The following is an 18,998-nucleotide window of genomic DNA, read 5'->3' on the forward strand; positions in this document are numbered from 1 at the left end:
TCGCCTCGCCATTGCACTTTGAACTCATTAGTTTGTATCAGTATCTTCAGGGACCAAGAGGCACTTGCGTACGGTGGTTTCATAACAAGAAGGTTAAAATAGCCAGTTTTCAACTTGAGTGAACTCCACACTTTAATTTCAGTGTGAAATCAATAGTTTCCACTATCAGTATAATATTAAGCGTGATCATGTACACGCAATAAAAGCTTTTGGCTGCAACACATTGTCACTGCTCCACTGGAATCACCTGGCTCTTTTGCAGTATTCTTAACTTGGAATTAAAGAAGTAATCAGCTATGTTTAACTGAATTCAGCATTGCATCAGAGACTAGTTTGGCGATTGGCAAATGAATGCAGAAGCTATGCTTTGGCCGTCAGCCAAAGTAATTATTCAGGTTTTAACCTAAAGAGCTTCTTCTCCCATATCCTCTCTTTCCAGGTTCATGTAGGGATAAAAAGAGCTGCAAGGTGGTCTTCCCAGAGCACGAACTGAGGAAGCGTTTGACAGCCCAGCAGTACCATGTGACTCAGGAAAAGGGGACAGAGAGGTATGACTGGATGGAGTGAGCAAGACACACCTTAGAAACCTCATGCAGTGCCTTTGTTTCGGGTGATAAACGGATACTGAAGGGATTAATATGGTCTGTGCACTTTCATTCCTCAACAAGTTGGTACAACATGCCATATTTAGTTAGGTTAATCAATCAGGGCACCCACTTATGCAAATCCAAGGCCTAACACGCAATTCAAGTCCCTTTCCAATACTTGATCGTACTTGACTGCAGGACAAGGCATGCAGGCTGCAGTCAGTTTGCTCAAGGTAACAGCAGGCAAACTTGCAGTCTTTAAAGAGACCACTGGAGGCTTCCGCCAAAAAGGTATGTGAAGCTAAAAGGATCAGGAGTGCTTCGCATGGCTCCACATTAAAATAGTGGAGCTCTGTAGCCACTGCTTCACCGTCTCACAATCTTCTCTCCACCCCTTATTCACAGTCGGCCCAATACTTGTCCTTACCAGCTGATCTTCATCTTCCATGTGACCATCGTGCTGCCGTTTGGCGCATGACTGGTCCCCCCAGTACACCTTTTGCATCCTGGTGATGCAAGAGGACAAATTTTGCACGATTCTCTCACTCATCAGTTGTGACGCAGCGGTTTATGGTTACTGCTGGCTTCATGCCCAAACCTATTCCATGACTTTTCTAGTATGTTTAAAACAGCTTCCACATTTTAAACCTCTCACTTCACTGCAATAAGTCAATTAGATGAAGTAACTAAGCATATTGCTTTTGCTAATATGATTGATAACAAAATGTTGTGGAATTATTTTGGTCTCTTTGTTTCACTTTGCTAAAGTACATGAGGCAACAAAGTAGTAGTCTGAGTGCAGACTATTTCTTTGGAAGTCTCTCTCCAGATACTAGAATAAGCTAAACACTGAGGGAAATGGACCACTGCCAATGAGCAGTTTGAAGGTGGTCATTGTGTGTTCAGACGTTCGGCTGCCAAAAGAAGGTAGCGTAATTAAGCCTGTTTTTGAAGCACATGTGGAGAAAGTATTTATTGGCTCATTTGCAGTTGGAATGTCAAAAATGTTTAATAACTACCCTCACATGTCTGTAGTCCTTGCAACCAAGCTCTCAGTGCTGTTTTAAAAGAAATACTCACCCTCTTCCAAGGCTGTATTTAGTGAAAGCGTTGAGTCTCTCAGCTGATCTCAGCGCCGAGTTGACATGCCAAGGCTAACTATTTTGTCTAGTTTATACAGTGGACCCTGGCACACGTATTCAAGAACCTCTAATCCAAATTTATTAATGATGTAACTGCTTGTTTCCATTCATGCCCTACAAAATGCTCTTTACCACACATGGGGTCCCAGTTAATAGGCTTCGCTTTCTTCCTGTCACAATATACTGTTTGAATTTATTGAATGTGAGTCATCTGCTTAGAAACTCCAGAAGTGCTTTGGCAGCAGACCTTAATCTGTGTGCCTGAGCTTCCAGCCAAATCGCATTCTGTTGTGTACCGAACCAACAGAATGATTCAGCATGTACAATTGCCCAGAGATTATCAGTCATTTTTTAAAATCCTGTTTTGTAAAATCCAGTGTAGATGTGGAGGCAGGAATAAAATATTGCACAGCTTTAGAAACGTAAAGTTACTCACTTTATTGCATGTTAAATAATGTTGCTTTATAATTCACATGATTCAATACATTTTCTCTTCCAGTGCCTTTACAGGAGAGTACACATTGCACAAAGATAAAGGGACCTACAATTGTGTTGTTTGTGGGACTCCCCTTTTTACGTAAGTACATGTATGTCAATAACGGGCGCATTCGTCATTAACTTCTTGTGCCAAGTATGCACTGAATGACTTAAACAACAATTCTATAAAAATGTGATGCAACCATTGGTGTTTGTTATTGCACTCCAATCCTGTTCCCAAGTTGCTGCCTATAATCCTTATGACCTGAAGTCCATAACAAGACACATTGGAGGAGGGGCAAGCAAAAAATAACTACAAGACCCCAAAATTATCATAAACTTTAAAAGCTAAACAAAAACAGATGGCAGGATGCAGTGTTTAGCATAGTAAAGCTCCTTCTACTCATCAAATGTATTGAGCAGTTGAAAAGGAATGTTGTGGATTGACAATAAAACTCTGTCCAGATTACCACTGTTACCCCTTTAAACATTCAGGGTTCCGCAGCAACTTTGTTGATATTGAAGGTCATCTGGATTTAATGGGCTTTAGAAGTTTTTAGTTTATGGTATGATTGCCTCTTGGCTATTGTTAGCTTTTAGCTGCACTAAGTGTATTTTTTTTACAAGTATTTAGCAATTCTGCTGACCAAATCTATTAATGAAATAATACATTGGGTGCATTTTTAATTTAGTTCTGAGTTGAATATTTCTGACTTGAAGGATATGATATATTGTCTCGGTGGTACTTTGCTTTTCTTCATATTTATTTGTTATATTTAGGGGACAAGATTTTTTTATTGTCAATCGTCCTCCTATACATTGGAAAACCAGTCTCTCCAGCCCCTGAGGGTGTAATCTGCATCACGACTGATTACCTCTGCAAGGTTCCTTGCACTCTCAGACCACATATAGCACTGTACAGGATAACCTATTGCACGTGAATCAAGGAGATGGCAGACGAGCCTAACAAAATATCCTACACCTTTTATTTTAAGTTGTAGAGTCTGAGACTGAGACTTCTGCAGAAGTGGTAGTTGTTCAGCTTACATTTTTTTAAAAAATGCGACTCACTGAAATATTAAAATTTTGAAAGCATATTCAAAGTCTGATCAACAACAACCTACGTTTATGTGGAACCTTTTAGCAAAACTGTCCCAAGGTCTTTCACAGGACTGTCTCAAACAAAACTTGACATTGAGCCTCATAAGGAGGTATAAAGAACAGATAACCAAAAGCTTGCTCAGAGAGTTAGGTTTGAAGAAGCATCTCAAAGTAGGAAGAAGAGGTGGAGAGGTTTTAAGAAGACAATTCCAGAGTTTAGGGCTGAGTTGAAAGCACTGCTGCCCACGGAGCAATTAAAATTGGATACACACAAGAGGCCAGAACTGGAGGAGCAATGTTTTCTCAGAGGTTTGTAGGACTGGAGTATATTACAGAGATGGAGAGGGGTGAGGCCATGGAGGGATTTGAAAACAAAGATGAGAATTTTAGAATGGAGACGTTGCTTGGCTGTGAGCCAGTGTAGGTCAGCGAGCACAGGGATGATGGGTGAACAGGGCTTGGTATGAATTAGGGTATCGGCCAGCAGAATTTTGAATAAGCTCAAGTTTGACAAATTACATTTTTTAATTTACTTAAGATGTTATGCATAAAACTGGAAACAGTGCATGATATAATTTGGCTCATATATACTAACTTGTTTCCAAATCATGGACTTTTGACCAAAACTCAGTAAAGTTGCAATTATTGTGTTATAGTCCTTCTAAATGAATATTTATTAATCCTGCAGCAAGCAATAGACATGAGCGTGCACTATGAAGGCCACTATTGTTAACTATCAACATAACCACCCAAAACTAAAATAAATTGATTTATATATTTTGTCCTGGTGATTTGAAGGCTATAATTTTGGAATTTCAGCACTAATTATACATTGCTCATGCTTCTCGTTTGCAATTTGTGACACCATGTGGGATCTTCAATTAGATTTCTTTTCAATATTCTGAGGTATTATTCTAAGCCACCATTATACTTCAAACTATCCAGATCTAGCAGGATATTTGTAACTGAAAAATTATGCAGGCCATGAATCAGTCTTGGTTACCTAAACAGTCAAAATTCTGATGGGTGCTCACATCATGAAATTTTAAAAAATATTACCTCACTCACTTCTGGTTAACTATTAATACTGCAACAAGGAAACCAATTTAACTCAAATTAATTTGGATACATAAACTTCCAGAGATATTCTCCTAACCATTAGACCAATCATGGTGGCTGTTTTATGTGTTCCAAATGTTGAGTGACAAACTGTAGATTCTAGTAGTCTTCAGACTGGAATATCCCAACTTCTCCACTCCTCACATCATGATTTTCAGATAACCGATCCCATTATCATTCCATTTTTTAATATGTAACATGTCTACTTTAAAGTTTATTTGGTTGAGAACAAATCAAATTTCTGTTAGATGCTATGTAATGGATGGGCAGAATCTTCCGGTTGGCATGCGGGGACGGGACCGACACGCCAACACGCAAAATGACGCGTGATGACGTCGGGCGTGCGTCCTGAGGTCATCGTGCACCATCGCGATATTTTGTTTGGTGGGCGCACGCCAGAGTCGACTGCACGCCCGCCAAAATGTCAATGGTCTACTAACACCATTAGGAAATTAATTAAAGCAGTTAAGATCGCTGCCCGTCCAACCTCAACGTTGGCGGTCAGGCAAAATGCCCAAGCGGCCTTCACGTTTCTCAGGAAACCTCATCAACGGGTGGGACGAGGTTTCCTGAAGCTTCTATTGAATAAATGAATAAATTATCATAAATTTACAAACATGCGCCCGCTCATGTGACACAGTCACCTGAGGGAACATGTTTAAATAAATTTTTAAATCATTTCTGTCATGATTTCATTATACATTCAACCTCCCTGAGGCAACTCCATGCCTCGGAGATTTCTGTGCTCTTTCGTGCGCGTGCTCAATTGGCCCACCCACGTAAAATGGCAGCACGGACCTGATCGCAGGCGGCGATCTGCTCCGTGCCCACTCCCGCCCAGACCGCCCACCATAGGAAAAATCCTGACCCATGTGTTTACAGATTGTTTCAAAGTAGGTAACTATCTATGATTATTCTTTCCATTGCCAGCCCATCTACCTCTTATGACCATCCAAGGACAGGTCAAAACAAACTTAAATCATTGTCTTGAATCTTGTCACGTGGAATAAGAGAAGGTTCTAATGAAGTAAATGGGGAGGAGATTAGATTGAAATGGCTACGCAGGTGAAAACATTAGGGGGAGAATTTTCTCCCCGCCCGGGGAGGGAGGGTGTTGTGCGGGAGCAGGCGTGGGTGTGCGCGCAGCCGATCGCCGTCCACGATTGGCTGGGGGCCACCATTTTACGAGGGCGGGCCAATTAATGCCCACCCAGTGTGACGCGCACCTGGAAGCGCTGAGCGCTCCCTGTGTTATCGGAGGGAGGGGGGGTGGGGGCTGGTGGCGAAAGAGCGCAAAAATCTCCCTGAAGCATAGAGCTGCCTCAGGGAGATTAGTTTAAGTTTGATAAATTTTAATACAGGGGAAAAAATTTTTTAGGACATGTCCCCTCATGTGAAACTGTCACATGAGCTGGGACATGTCTATGAATTTTATTAAAAAATTTTTCAAACCTTTAAAACCCTTCATGAAACCTAATCCTGCCCGTGGATGAGGTTCCATGAAAAATGTGAAGGCCACTTGGGCTCTTCGCCTGCCCACCAACCTTAAGATTGGATGGACAGCTCAGTTTGTTATTTTAATTGATAGTTAACTGGCTTTAATAGGCCTTTAACAGTTCGGCGGACCCGCGCCGGACTCGGGTGCACGCCCGCTGAACTGAAAATCTGAATGACGCGCGTCATTTTATGCCTCAGCAAGCGGGCCCCAACCCCACTCACTGAGCTGAAGATGCTGCCCTAGGAATTATTTGCCATAATTGATTAAAATTTATTGCAGAATATTTGTCATTGCAAATCTGTCTCCAGTAGCAACAGTAGTCAAGGAAAGTTGTGGGCCCACTGAGAGATGAAGGTAGCCATTTTTGATTAGAGAGCCAGGAAATCGGAGATACTTGATAAATATTTTACCTGAGGTTTTATTTTGCAGAGGGCAATAAATGAGAGACATGGGGTAGAATTTTACCCCCGTGGAGGTGGGGGGGGTTGTGGGGGGCGGGCGCGGACCCGATCAATGCCCCTGATTGGGTCTGCGCCGCCATTTTACGTGGGTGGGCCAATTAAGGCCTGTCCAGCGTGACACACGCCCAGAAGCACTAAGCGCTCCCTGTGCGCGTAGGTGGGGTGGTGGGGTTTGGTTCCCTGAGCTGGGGCAGAAATCTCCCTGAGGCACAGAGCTGGTTGGATGGGCAGCTTTCTCAATAGGCTTAATTAGTTCATTAATGGCCTTAACAGGCCTTTGGCTGCACGCCTGCCGAACTGAAAATCTAAATGACGCGCAGTGACTTCGGGACGCATGCCCAACGTCACCCCGTGTCATTTTATGCCTCGGTGAGCGGGCCCCGCCGAAGATTCAGCCCTAGGAATACCTATGGTAAATCTGCTACTAGAGTTGCATATTCAAAAGAAAACTCTATTCAAATGTTAAAAGGACGAAACAAAGAATAGTCACATGATTGAGATGGAGTGCACACCAAAATGCTGAAGGAGAACGGAGGGGTTTGGGAAATAGCAGCAACCATAATTTTTGAAAATAGGATTTGGGTTAGTTGATCTTATCTTTGTCATTGGTAAACTTGTTTTGAACTAAAGCTGATCAAGAACAGATAGCATCGATTTGTAAAGGACAGCTTGTGCTTATTTGAGGAAATTACAGGGGATATAGATAAAAGGAATACAACAGTTGTTGAATACATGGATTTTCAGAAGGTGTTAGTCAAGGTGCTACATAGGAAACTAAGAAGCATAATATTACAGGGAATGTAGATGCAGACATGTAGGTGGTCTTGTGGCGCAGTGGTAGTGTCCCTATCTCTGGGCCAGAAGCTCCGGGTTCAAGTCCCACTTCCGGACTTGATGGCCAAGGAAGGTAACATAGCCAAACAGGTTGATTATCAGCATTTAAATCCTTCCAATGTTCCAGGTGGTAGGTGGTAAGAACAGGAGAGTTTCCTGGTTAGCCAAACTACAGAAGGCAATGGCAAACTGTTGCAGTACTTTGCCAAGCATAACCATGGACTGATCCAATGGAAGTCCATGGTCGCCAACGCCCTCTTAGGGCATGGTACCTGAAGGAGGAGGAGGAGATGCATGTATAGAGGGATGTCAGAGAGTCAGGAAGCAGAGAATTAGGTTAAGTGAATGCTTTCAGGTTGATCAGATTTAGGTAGTGATGTGCCTCAGGATCTATGCTAGGATCACTTTTGCTTTTAACAGTAACTTATTTATAGAGGCCTTTAACGTAATGAAACATCCCAAGTGGCTTCACAGGAGCATAAAAAAACAAATTATGACACAGAGCCACATAAGGAGATATTAGGTCAGATAACCAAAAGTGAGGTAGAGAGTTGGAGAGGTGTAGGGAGGGAATTCCAGAGGTTGGCACCTTGGCAAATGAAGACATGGCCATCAGTGGGCAATTATAATTGGGAATACACAAAAGCCCAGAATTGGAGGAGCACAGGCATCTCGGAGGGTTGTGGTGTTGGAGGGGAATACAGAGGTAGGGAGGGAAAGGCCATGGAGGGATATGAAAACAAAGATGAGAATTTTAAATTCAAGATGTTGGTGGACTGGGATCCAATGAAGGGCAATGAACACAGGGGTGATGAGGAATGGGACTTGCTGCGAGTTAAGACATGGGAAGATGAGTTTTGGATGACCTCAAGTTTAAGGAGGGTAGAATGTGGGAGACCAGCCAGGAGTGCATTGGAATAGTCGAGTCTCGATGCAATGAAGGCATGACTGAGGGTTTCAGCAGCAGATGAGCTGAGTCTGGGGCAAAGTTCGGTGAAATTATGGAGGTGGACATAGGTGGTCTTTGTGAAGGCATGAATATGAGGTCAGAAGCTCATCTCAGGATCAAATGTGACACCAAAGTTATGAACAGACGGGCTTAATCCCAGACTGTTGCCAGGGAGAGGAATGGAGTTTGGAGTAGAGACTGAAGACAATTGACTTAGTCTTCCAATATTTAATTAGAGGAAATTTCTGCTCATCCAATACAAGATGTCAGATGAGCAGTCTAATAATTTGGCAACAGTTGTGTCGTCGGTACAGGTGTTGGTAAGGTAGGACTGGATGTCGAAAACATATGTGAAAACAGTGCTGCACCTTTGAATGATGTCGCTGAGGGGCAGCATCTAAATGATGGCTGGAGGCCAAAGATAGAACCTAGGGGGATATCAGAGGTAATGGTATGGGAGCAGCAGGCGAAGCCATTTCAAGTGATTCTCTAGCTACCATAATTTAGAATGAAACCAGGTGAGAGCAGTCCCACCCAGCTGGAGAGGTGTTGGAGGAGGATGGTGTGGTCAACCATGTCAAAGGCTGCAGGCAGGTGTCAAGAAGATATTAAAATGTTATTGGAAATTATTTTAAAATAGAGCTCTAGTGGGGTCTGTGTCTATGTGTGTGTCTTAATTGGATTAAAGCCAGCTAGTCTAGGCATTTTGAGATGTTAATTAGATAACCGTAAGGAGGGTAAAGTGTAAACTCCCATTTGTTAAAAGAAACCATTCAAGACTGTGAGTGAAATCTTACACGTGGCTAGAAGATGCCAAGCAATGTGGTTTTTTTTAGCTTACTAGTAAAATTGGTGGGATGATAGGATGTTATTGTTAGAAGAGGTAAAGTTAAAAGCCTAGTGATACAATGGAAAATTTACATTCAAAGAGAAAGATATGTATATAGGAGAAAGGAGATTGTGTGTAAGGGAGAGGCATTTTAAGATCCATTAAGTGAGAAGCTTCCAGCCTGTAAGCGTCAAGTCTGTCTGCAAGGACCCAGAGCTCAAAGAAACTAATTTTGAATGTGATTGTCCAGGGAGTGCTTTGCCAGAGGTCTGTTAAATCTGAGTTTTATTGTTGCCTTAATGGGGGTGTAACTGAGAGTCAGATTAATTAGGGGATTTTTGTAATTAGTATAGTAGTAATTTTGTAGACTTACGTATGTGTTTACAAAATTTCTTGTATTGATAAATGTTTAATTTAGTTTTATAAAAACCTCTTGAGACTTGGTGGTCTTATTACTGCTGAATTAAAAGCCTGTATCTCAAAACATACAAATTACAAAAATGGGTTATGACAGTTGTTTCAAGTTTCCCTCTGGGATTTGAACAACCCAGCCTTCACCATTGGCTGTGTCATAATACAGGTAAAGAAGGATGCAGAGGAGAAGTTTACCTTTGTCACAGTCACATGGATTGTCATTGCGGGTTTAATTAGAGCTGTTCCAGTACTGTGGCAGGGGCAGAAACTTGATTGGAGGCATTCAAACATGGAGTTCCTGGAAAGATGGGAACGGATTTGGGAGGTGACATCATTTTCAAGGACTTTGAAAAGGAAAGGGATTTTGGAGATGGGATGGTAGTTTGCATGGAGAGGGGTCAAGGGCTTTTTTTGTTTGAGGGGAGGGTTGATGACAGCCGATTTAAAGGAGAGAGGGACAACGCCTGAAGAGAGAGAACCATTTGCAGTATTGACTAACATAGGGGCCAGGAGGGGAAGTTGGGTGATCATTTTAGGGGGAATAGGATTGAGAGAACAGGAGGTGCACCACATGGACAAGATGAGCTCAAAGAGGGCATGAGGCAAGACAGGAGAGAAACTAGAGAAAGATGTGAGTTCAGGGCTATGGCAGTGGGGAACATTAAAGGACATTTGTCCAGCTGGGTTAATGGAAGGGAGGGATTCGGCGGAGGCAGCTGATTGGGCCAGTTAATCTTTGTGACAAATATATCCATGAGGGAATATGAGAGAGGAGTTTAAGAAGATGGTTTGGAGCAAAGAAGTCAGGGGTTATCTTTGAATTCTAGGATTATGCTGGAATAATTAGCAGGTGAGAGCACAATAGTATTTCAAGTGGTCCAGCCAGTTCTGGCAGTGGATGACTAAACCAGTTGTCCGCCATATCCTTCTAAATCTAGGTCCCTTGGATTTAAGGGAACAGAGATTAGGGCTGTACTGGGGGAACAGCGAGGGTGAGGGAGAGTAATGTTTTTATTGGGGACTAGACATCGAAGGTGGAGTTGAGAGTGACGTTGATTAAATCAGTAGCTGCAGAAATGTTGTGGTGAATAGAGGTTCAAAGGCTAAACTGTTGGGATTTTGAAAGTGCAATTGTAAGTGAATTGGGGATAGTCAATTTGTAGAAAAATTTGAACATAATGGCGTACAACAAGGATTTTCATTTAATATCATTATCAATTAGGCATAAGAGTCAAAAGCTTGCTCTTAATGCCAAAATAGGAGGCATTGAAGGCTGTGAAAAAGGCTGTTGGAGAAAGCAGATTAGAGGTTAGTGAAGTAAGTAGTTTGTGGCAGCTGCAATTTAACACAGACAACAGGACACAAACGTATGCCTTCTCCTGTGGTGAGTTTAGTGATGCAGAGGGCATTTAATCAAGTGGGAGGGTGGCAGTTAGGGACCCCATCACCTTCCCGACTCCACCCCAATTAAGTCTGTGGCAGGAATACCTGTGGATGGCCTGCCTTTGCCGCTGCCAATTGAGGCCCATAAGTGGGCAATTAATGCCCACTTAAGGGCCTCGTCCCACCACCACTGGGCAGGGGGCTTGTCTTCCAGGGAGTACGACAAACAAACCTTGACATGTTTACTGGCAGGCTTCCAGGGGTCCCTCATTTAAAAACATTGAGTACCTGATTGAGGGACCTGACATCAGGAAGATGGGGGTAGAGTCAGCTGAGAACCGTCCCCTGCCTTGCTCCTGACTCTCCTTCCCCTCCATCCCCCTCCCCTCCCCGCCCCCCACCCATGACCGCTAAACCGCGACCTCCGTCTTCCAATCACTCACTTGTGTGTGGGTCCCACTTCAATCCGAGCCCTCTGGAGGGTGTAGTATTAGCAGCAGCCACCGCCTCCCTGTGGTACTGCTGAATACAGAAGAGCTGCCTGGAGCTCTTGGTAGGTAGGACTTCTGCCGCTAGGGTGCTTGACCCTGGGGGAAAGATCGGCCATTGGCCCATTAGGTGCCTGAGTTGCACAAGATGCAGAAAGCCTTCCCGAAAAGAGGTGATGTGAGGGTCTTGCAAGCTCTTCAGGCAGCAACTGAGACTCCCATCAATTCTACAAGATTCCGTCCACTGTAGCATTTTGTGAAAAAGAAGCATGAGAGGAATTATATTAGCAGTAAGGGGATTATATCCTGGTGGCTGTGGAAAGTAGATGCATCAAGTGTTCGTGGACGGTGGGGTGCAAGGATTTTGGGTGTAACCTTCATGTGCAGTGTTTCTACGACATTAAAAATGCACTCCAATTTCTGAGAGTTATTTGCCCCTTCCCCCTACATACCCACTCAGCTTTGGTGGAGTTTTCAGGAGGTTCTGTAAATTACTCCATTAATACATCCCTTACATCGAATGAAACACACGGTTAGCTATAAGATGGTGGGAGGTCCTTTTAGGGCCTGTAGGATTGCACTAGGGAGGGGTGCAGTAAGGTCCATATGTTCATTTTAAGGGAGATTTTGCAGCACCAACTAGATATATATTATAACACATAACTTTTAACATAGTGCTACATGGAAAACATCCCAGTGCATTTCAGAGGTGTGAAAGGGAGAGGAAGCAGATACCACGCTGAAGGAGAAGATATTAGGATGGTTGATTAAGAGCTTGATCAAAGGGGTGGATTTTAAGAGCCTTAAAAGGAGTTGAGGGAGGTGGAAAAGTACAAAGGTTTAGGAAAGAAATTTAGGAGACTGGGAAGTACATAACTCTTGTACATTGGGGTGAAAGGAGGGGGATCCATGTTTTTTATGAAATATAGTTATACCTCAACATTAAGGAACTGAAATTCTGAAGGCATTCCAAAACCCTCCCACTTCCCATGTAGCACATATATTGTTTACATCTCTGGTTCTGATTCATGATTTAGCAAATTAAAAATAAATCAGATTCAAAACATGCATGCTACATTTGAGTTCTTGTCTGAGAATTTGGCTTCACTTCAGCATTTTCTTGGTATTGGCTTCTAACTTGACAATATACTTTACCAGAATGACTTGATTGAGCTTAGTTAAGCAGTTGTGTGGTTTGTTGCGCCCCTTGACTATGAAGCATTTGTTCCAAGTCCCTTAAGAATACAGCACTTGAGGAAACAGGCAACTTTATTGCATCGTAAGTGGAGATGCAATAAAATTGTGGTAAAGTCAGACTTTTGGAAATTAATCCTGTTATTCTTTTTGCTCCATTGAAGAAAAACTTAGTTATAGCTCAATATTTACTTGAAATACTATTATAACCTTTAAGTGCACTCCAGCTCTCACTGTTGCTGTGGGGGAAAAAGGTTAATGCCTCATTCTCAGGTAGTTTAATACATTTTATTGAAAGGTCTTTATGCATGTAACATCCTCTAACTGGGCTCCTGCTGAGCTACCCTTGTATCTTGCTGTGGCAGCTGTGGACAGATATACAACTGAGCGTTAATGTGTGATATAAATCTGACCAGAGCATGCTCACTAATTGGTTCGAGAGTCTCATATAGACAATGCTGTCTTGTAACAGCTTGCACGGATAGGCCTAGTCTGAAGGTTAATTCTGCTTGACAGCACATCAGCAGCATCTTGAGTGTAATTACCCAACAGCAGTTTTCCCACAGCTGAATGGAGAGCTTCAAAGGCTCCTGAATTTTCAGCTAGTATTAACTTATATCTGAAACATGATGTTCCCACAAGGACAGAATTTTTGCCTTTTAAAATGTATAAATTGCCTAGTCAGATAGCTATGCAACAAATAGTGAGAAAGAATTACATCTGGCCTTGAGCTACTAAGTTTAAAGATTCAGAAAATTCTTACATACTTAGCTAATTAGCAAGTTTTCAGAGTGGTCAAGCTTGTAATATAATTTAACTTGCAATTCACTAATGCATCAAAACAACAACAAACATGGATTAAAATGATTAGATCGCTAGGAGTAACGGACAACAAATGTAAAACAATTATGCACTAAATAAGTGAAGTTAAAGGCTAACTGTCTCCAAAGTTTAAACAATATTAACAATATAAGGTAAATACTTGCATTGAACATTCTTGAATTGTTTTATTTTGTAACCAGCCAGTCACACTTTTAAACTTTTGACCAAGATTTTGAGAGTAATCCAGGGTGGTAATGTAGAATATTCACTTCATCAAAGCTTATCTTTCTCTTAAATGTCTTTCTTTCGTGTCAATTCCTTCTTCCCCCTTTCTCCTGTAGCTGTTAATGTGTTGACTGTTGCTGGGATATAGTTCTGTGGGCTTAAGATGCTCTATGCTCTCTTGTTCAAAAGACACTCTTCTTGTGTGAATACAGACAGTAAGCTATTTGACTGTCCATGGCATCGCAATTGAGTCCACTCATAATCCTCATCCAACATCCACACAAGTAGCTTTTCAGTGGGGGTTCATTGGAAATTAACCAAGAATGAGAATCCTGGCTTATCTTTCTTTCCCCACTCTGAGGCAGCATAGAAAACTGTAGTTTCTCCTAACTACTGCTGTGAATGAGATCAGCTAAACTCAAACTTAAACTTGTAATGTTGGCTTGTGCAGCTCAGTTATCCAGTTTGTTGATAGGCTAAAGGTCCTAGCTGAGGATAGTGTTTTCAACTCACATGAGACTTCAGTTAAAAGATGTGGAAAATAAATAATCAGTGGTCCAGCATGCCATCATGGCATGGAAACCTTTGCAAATCTTCTCATACTTTTAACATTAACCTACCATTTATGGTATAACTGCTAAGGGCACCGCTTGGTGTCTGTAGTACCAGATTATAACGGCAAGAAAATCACAGAAAATTTCCCATTTGAATTCGCTGACCTGAGCTGGGATGGGAGTAGATGCACCATATTTAGAAACATAGAAAAAATTATAGTAAAAGAGGCAGCCAATAGGTCTGTTGTGTCTATGCTGGTCGAAAAGAGTATTCTAGCCTAATCCCAACTTTCAGCTCTTAGTCCGTAACTCTGTAGGTTATGGCACCTCAAGTGCACATCCAAAGTATGTTTTAAATGGATGAAGGTTTCTGTCTCTACCAAACTTACAGGCAGTGAGCTCCAGACCCCCATTTTCTCCAGGTGACAAGTTTTTGCCCCTCTACTCCCCTCTTATCCTTCTACCAATTACCCAACATTTATGCCCCCTGGTTATTGACCCCTCTGCTAAAGGAAATAGGGCCTTTCTATCTATTCTCCCTAGGTGCCTCATAATTTTATACACTTCAATTAAATTTCCCCTCAGCCTTCTCTGTTCCAAAGAGAACAACCCCAGCCTGTCCAGTCTTTTCTCATAACTAAAATTCTTCACTGCTGATAACTTCCTTGTAAATCTCCTCTGTACCTTCTCTATTGGACACTGACACCCTGCTGATAAAAGGAAAGCTCAGCATTTCCACTCCTAATTGTTATCTATTGAATCCTGTTAAAAAGTGTATGCCTGTTGCCATTGAATGAGGATAGGAGGTAAGATGATGATGCCCTCCATACTCTCTGCCAGTATTCACTATCCAAACCACTTAGGATAAGGGACTGAAGGCTACTTACGCTGTAGAGCTGTACCCTTGCATGAGTTAGTAAAGGGAGGAGAAATTTACACAAAAAGAAAAGCAAAGAGAAGCATTCTTTAACTGAGGTTCTAAGCGAATTGTCTACAGAGTTCTTGGAATGTGTTGTATCATAGCAAGAAAGCTGCACCCACCCTATATTCCAGGAGGCAAGCTACCAGAAGCAAGGGCTTGATCCAAAATGATTAAGTGTTAATATAAAAGTGAAAATGTATTTCCTTTTGTTTATAGAACTTGTGCAACTACATTTTATACATTCTGAAAATGTGCAAAAACATTATGTAAATAAAATAATCTTTCATTTTATAGGTCAGCAACCAAGTTTGACTCTAAATCAGGTATGTACAATTTTTGAAGTGAAGTAAGTCATTGTCAATTTTATTGTGCCCAAGTTAAATGCATTTTCAGAGTTTAAAACAAAAGTATTATGAAAATGTTTCTGGCTAAACTTCAAAGCATGGATTTTCCACTTGTATGGAACTGGGACATATGTTCAGTGAGAGCACAACTTCTGTTGTACAGTGTCATGTGAATTAGTGTGTGCCTGAAGGCAGGTCCCTGGCTCAATGTCTGCTCATGCTTCATCCTGAGCTGTTTTCTTGCCAGTTTTTGTCAGTGGTGGTTTGCCAGTGCCTTCTACTCTCGGGGTCAGGGTGAGGAGTCAAGCCCCAAGTCTGCCTCAGCTGGAATGGTTACTATATCTAAATTTATCTATTTTAAAGCGAGTCAAAACGGCTGTTGTGGAGCCCAAATTTCCTGGGGTCTAGCTCTGCTGCTAGAAGCGGTACAGCTGCACCAATTTGGGGAATTTGAGCAGCAAAGTTTCAGAGGGTGACTGACATCTATAAAACCATATTCTAGCAAGGGATACACATCTTCAGGAAATAATGGGGAAGAAGGATTCTATTTGGTTCTTTTATCAAGTGTAACATCATCACCAGGTATAAGTGGATTTCAACTCCACTTCTTCCGGAACTATTTACATTGAATTATTTGAATAAAGTGAAGTTTTAAAAAAATTGTTGTCCATGAGCATTCAGTACACATAACTGCAAAATATATCAAGTATAAAGTTGGCAAATTAGAGAAGCAAAGCTGTTGACACAAGGCTTGCTTCAGGTCACCAGTGAGCAAAACACTCCTCCTCCAGACTGGTAAATATGCAGAAATGAACACCAAATATTGCATCTGTAGTAATTTATGTACCTGTTTCATTTCCATATTGACCGATTGCAGTGAAATAATGCCATAGAAAACTGACACCGGGCTGGGGTGGTTTGGGGCAAGGGGGTGGAATTTAATGCCCTCCCCCAAGGCATGTTTGGAGGTGAAGGGGGAGTGGGGGGGGGGGGTGCAATTTAATCAGGTGGGAGGTTGTTGGGTTGGGAACTGCCACCTTCCCACCTCTGCCCCAATTAAATCCCCAATTAATACCCACTTAAGGGCCTCATCCCACTTTGCTGTTTAGGCAGGAGCAAGAAGGCTTGCAGTTGCAATTCATTACCACCATCCCTTACTCCATGCCCCTCACCTAAGCCTCAATTGAGTACCAGCAACAAGTTTTGCATTAAATAAAACAAAAATAATAAGTTATATATGTCGAATTGCATAACTCATTTTTATACAGAAAAAAAATTGTGTTATGGGGCTTTGTGGAATTTTGTCACACTAGAGGGAACCTCAGAAGCAAAGCGGTGAAGAACCCCTGGTGTAAAACGTATTGGGTTGAACTTTTGGGCCTTGTCAATGTTCCAACGCAGTGTCGGCCATCTGAACGCATGGGTTTGGGGGTCCAGGAAGGGCAGAAAATTAGGTTCATAGTTAAATGTAAGCTTGGGAGGCTGATGGGGATTTTCCAGTCAGACTCCGGTTTCCCTGCTGGGGAAGATCAACTGCTTGGAGGCAGGCACCCAGCAGCAGTCTGGGGTGCCATTGCTCCAGGTAGGCCTACATCCCTGCCTGCTTGCCTTAGTGGGGCTGCAGTCAAAGGCCAGCCTGTAGAGGAGCCGACCTGGTTGCTTTTTGTATTTTTTAATCAGTGTATACAGAATGGCTGAGAGGGCACCTTCCAGTTACTTAGCTTATACTTTGCAGCCGGACGCTTCTCTGAAGCTGGATGGTCTCTTGCCCTTCAGCTTCGAGGATCCACCCTTAACTGTTTCCCCGTGCAGATTCAGAGCCAAAAACAGTCCCAGCTCTTGTTTCCCGCTCCTGAGGTGAAAATTCAGCCCGTTATCAAAACCATTGAATTACAATGATTGAACGGCAATGTATTAAATGATTGCTAGTGTGTGAAGTTCAGTCCTCCAACCCCAATAATCCTTGAACATCATGAGCTATTCACTTGGAGTATCAGCAAAATATTTAAATGAGTTGACTTTGCATCATTGGGTGAGGGGCAGACCATTTATGTACTGGCATGCATTCTTGAATAGGAGAGATGAAAAATAACTTCCTGCCTTTTATCCTTGTGAATTGTGTGCTCCTTTTATTTAAAAAATGTCAAAAATCAACAAATCATTAACAAAATCATGATTGATGACAACACGGAAAATATTACCCAACTCTCCAGGTCAAGTTTCAAATCAACTATAGAAAATTGTGGACCATTCAATTGAGTACAGCCTCTTCAGCTCTACATATGCAGTGCGCAAAATAAATTAACTGCATTAATGTTTTAAATATAAAATGTTGGAGTTTCCATTTTTTTGTCCAGGTTCTGTAGGCTCAAAAAGTCAGCAATCATGCTGAACAGGACGCTGGACAATTTTACAATGCTTCCTTTGAAGTTGTGGGTTAGGAAGTGCAGTGAAAATGAACACTCTTGTTTAAGTTCTGGTTTAAATACATACCTATGTTTCCTATAAGGGAATATTGTGGAATACCAACCCCTTTGTTTAGCAAGTGCAATCAAAATGTTAGACATAGGATAGCTGTATTCCTGGAGTATATGGACCTAATGCACATTTGAGAACTGATTTGTTCTACATTTAACCTTTGGTTTTGTTTTTAAAAAAAGTTTAAAAATCAAGTTAACTTCAAATGAGTTTAATTAACAATGTGTGTGTGTGTGTGTGTGTATATATATATTTTTAGAAAATTGAAATCAGCAGTCCTCAATGTAAAAATTTGTTTTTGAAGATTTTATAGTAAAATATGCAACTCAACAGGTGTAAAACTGTTTCACAACCGCAACCAATGCTAGTAAGTGCATGTTACTGCACTAGTAATCCAAAGAATGTGAGTTCAAATATTACCATGGCAGTTTGAGAATTTTAATTCAGTTCTAAATAAAAAGCTGCTTAAAGTAAAAGTGACCACAAAGCTGTTGAATTGTTGAAACGACAAATGATTGTCAGCTTACAACATTCAGTGCAGTTGACCCTGCAAAGTTCTTCTCACTAACACCTGGTACTGACAGTCATATTCACTTAGTCATAGTCAATGTCTCCCACTCTTCCATCCCCAGCTATGTCATGTCCCAGCAGAAAAGCTTCATCAGAGGTGGGAATACATTAGTATACGGTCAGGTGGGAGTGGCACTGAAAGTCCTCGGCATTGACTCCAGAATCCAAGTTGCCTCGTGGCTTCAAGTCAGCATGGGGTAGCGTTAGGTCCTGCTAATCGCTACCTACTGCTCTTGACTGCCAAATCAGTACTTGGAGGAAACACTGAGGTTAACCCATCACTAAAAGTCGACTGTTAGCATGACCACTGACCAAGCAGAGGAAATAACCTCATCCTCATCATTTTACCTGCTGTAGTCCATGTTCTGAGTGACCTTGTGTATGGACCTTGAACCCCCATCTTCACTGTTGGTTGTGCTATGCTAACTGTTTTACCATCTACAGGAAGCACTGCAAAAACTCGAGGCTTCCCCTGCAGCACCTTCAAAACCTATGACTTGCACCTCCATGAAGGGCAAGGGCAATAGGCTTGTGTGACCACCGTCATCTCAAAGTCCCTACCTTAGCATTGTGGGAGCACCTTCACTACTTTCTCAAGCACAGTTAG

General features: G+C 42.0%; 1 protein-coding gene across 5 annotated transcripts in view; it reads left to right on the plus strand.

Moving 5' to 3' along the window:
* Positions 1 to 18,998, plus strand: part of msrb3 (methionine sulfoxide reductase B3) — a 117,777-nt gene that overhangs the window by 39,932 nt on the left and 58,847 nt on the right. For all 5 annotated transcript variants that reach the window (XM_078567957.1, XM_078567956.1, XM_078567958.1 and 2 more), the window contains 3 exons: positions 440 to 548; positions 2,229 to 2,306; positions 15,294 to 15,322. In XM_078567957.1, coding sequence (XP_078424083.1) covers positions 440 to 548; positions 2,229 to 2,306; positions 15,294 to 15,322 — 216 coding nt within the window. The remainder of the gene's footprint in view (positions 1 to 439; positions 549 to 2,228; positions 2,307 to 15,293; positions 15,323 to 18,998) is intronic.

This window comes from Cetorhinus maximus, chromosome 22 (genome assembly GCF_964194155.1).
Source record: "Cetorhinus maximus chromosome 22, sCetMax3.hap1.1, whole genome shotgun sequence".
Classification (NCBI taxonomy): domain Eukaryota; kingdom Metazoa; phylum Chordata; class Chondrichthyes; order Lamniformes; family Cetorhinidae; genus Cetorhinus; species Cetorhinus maximus.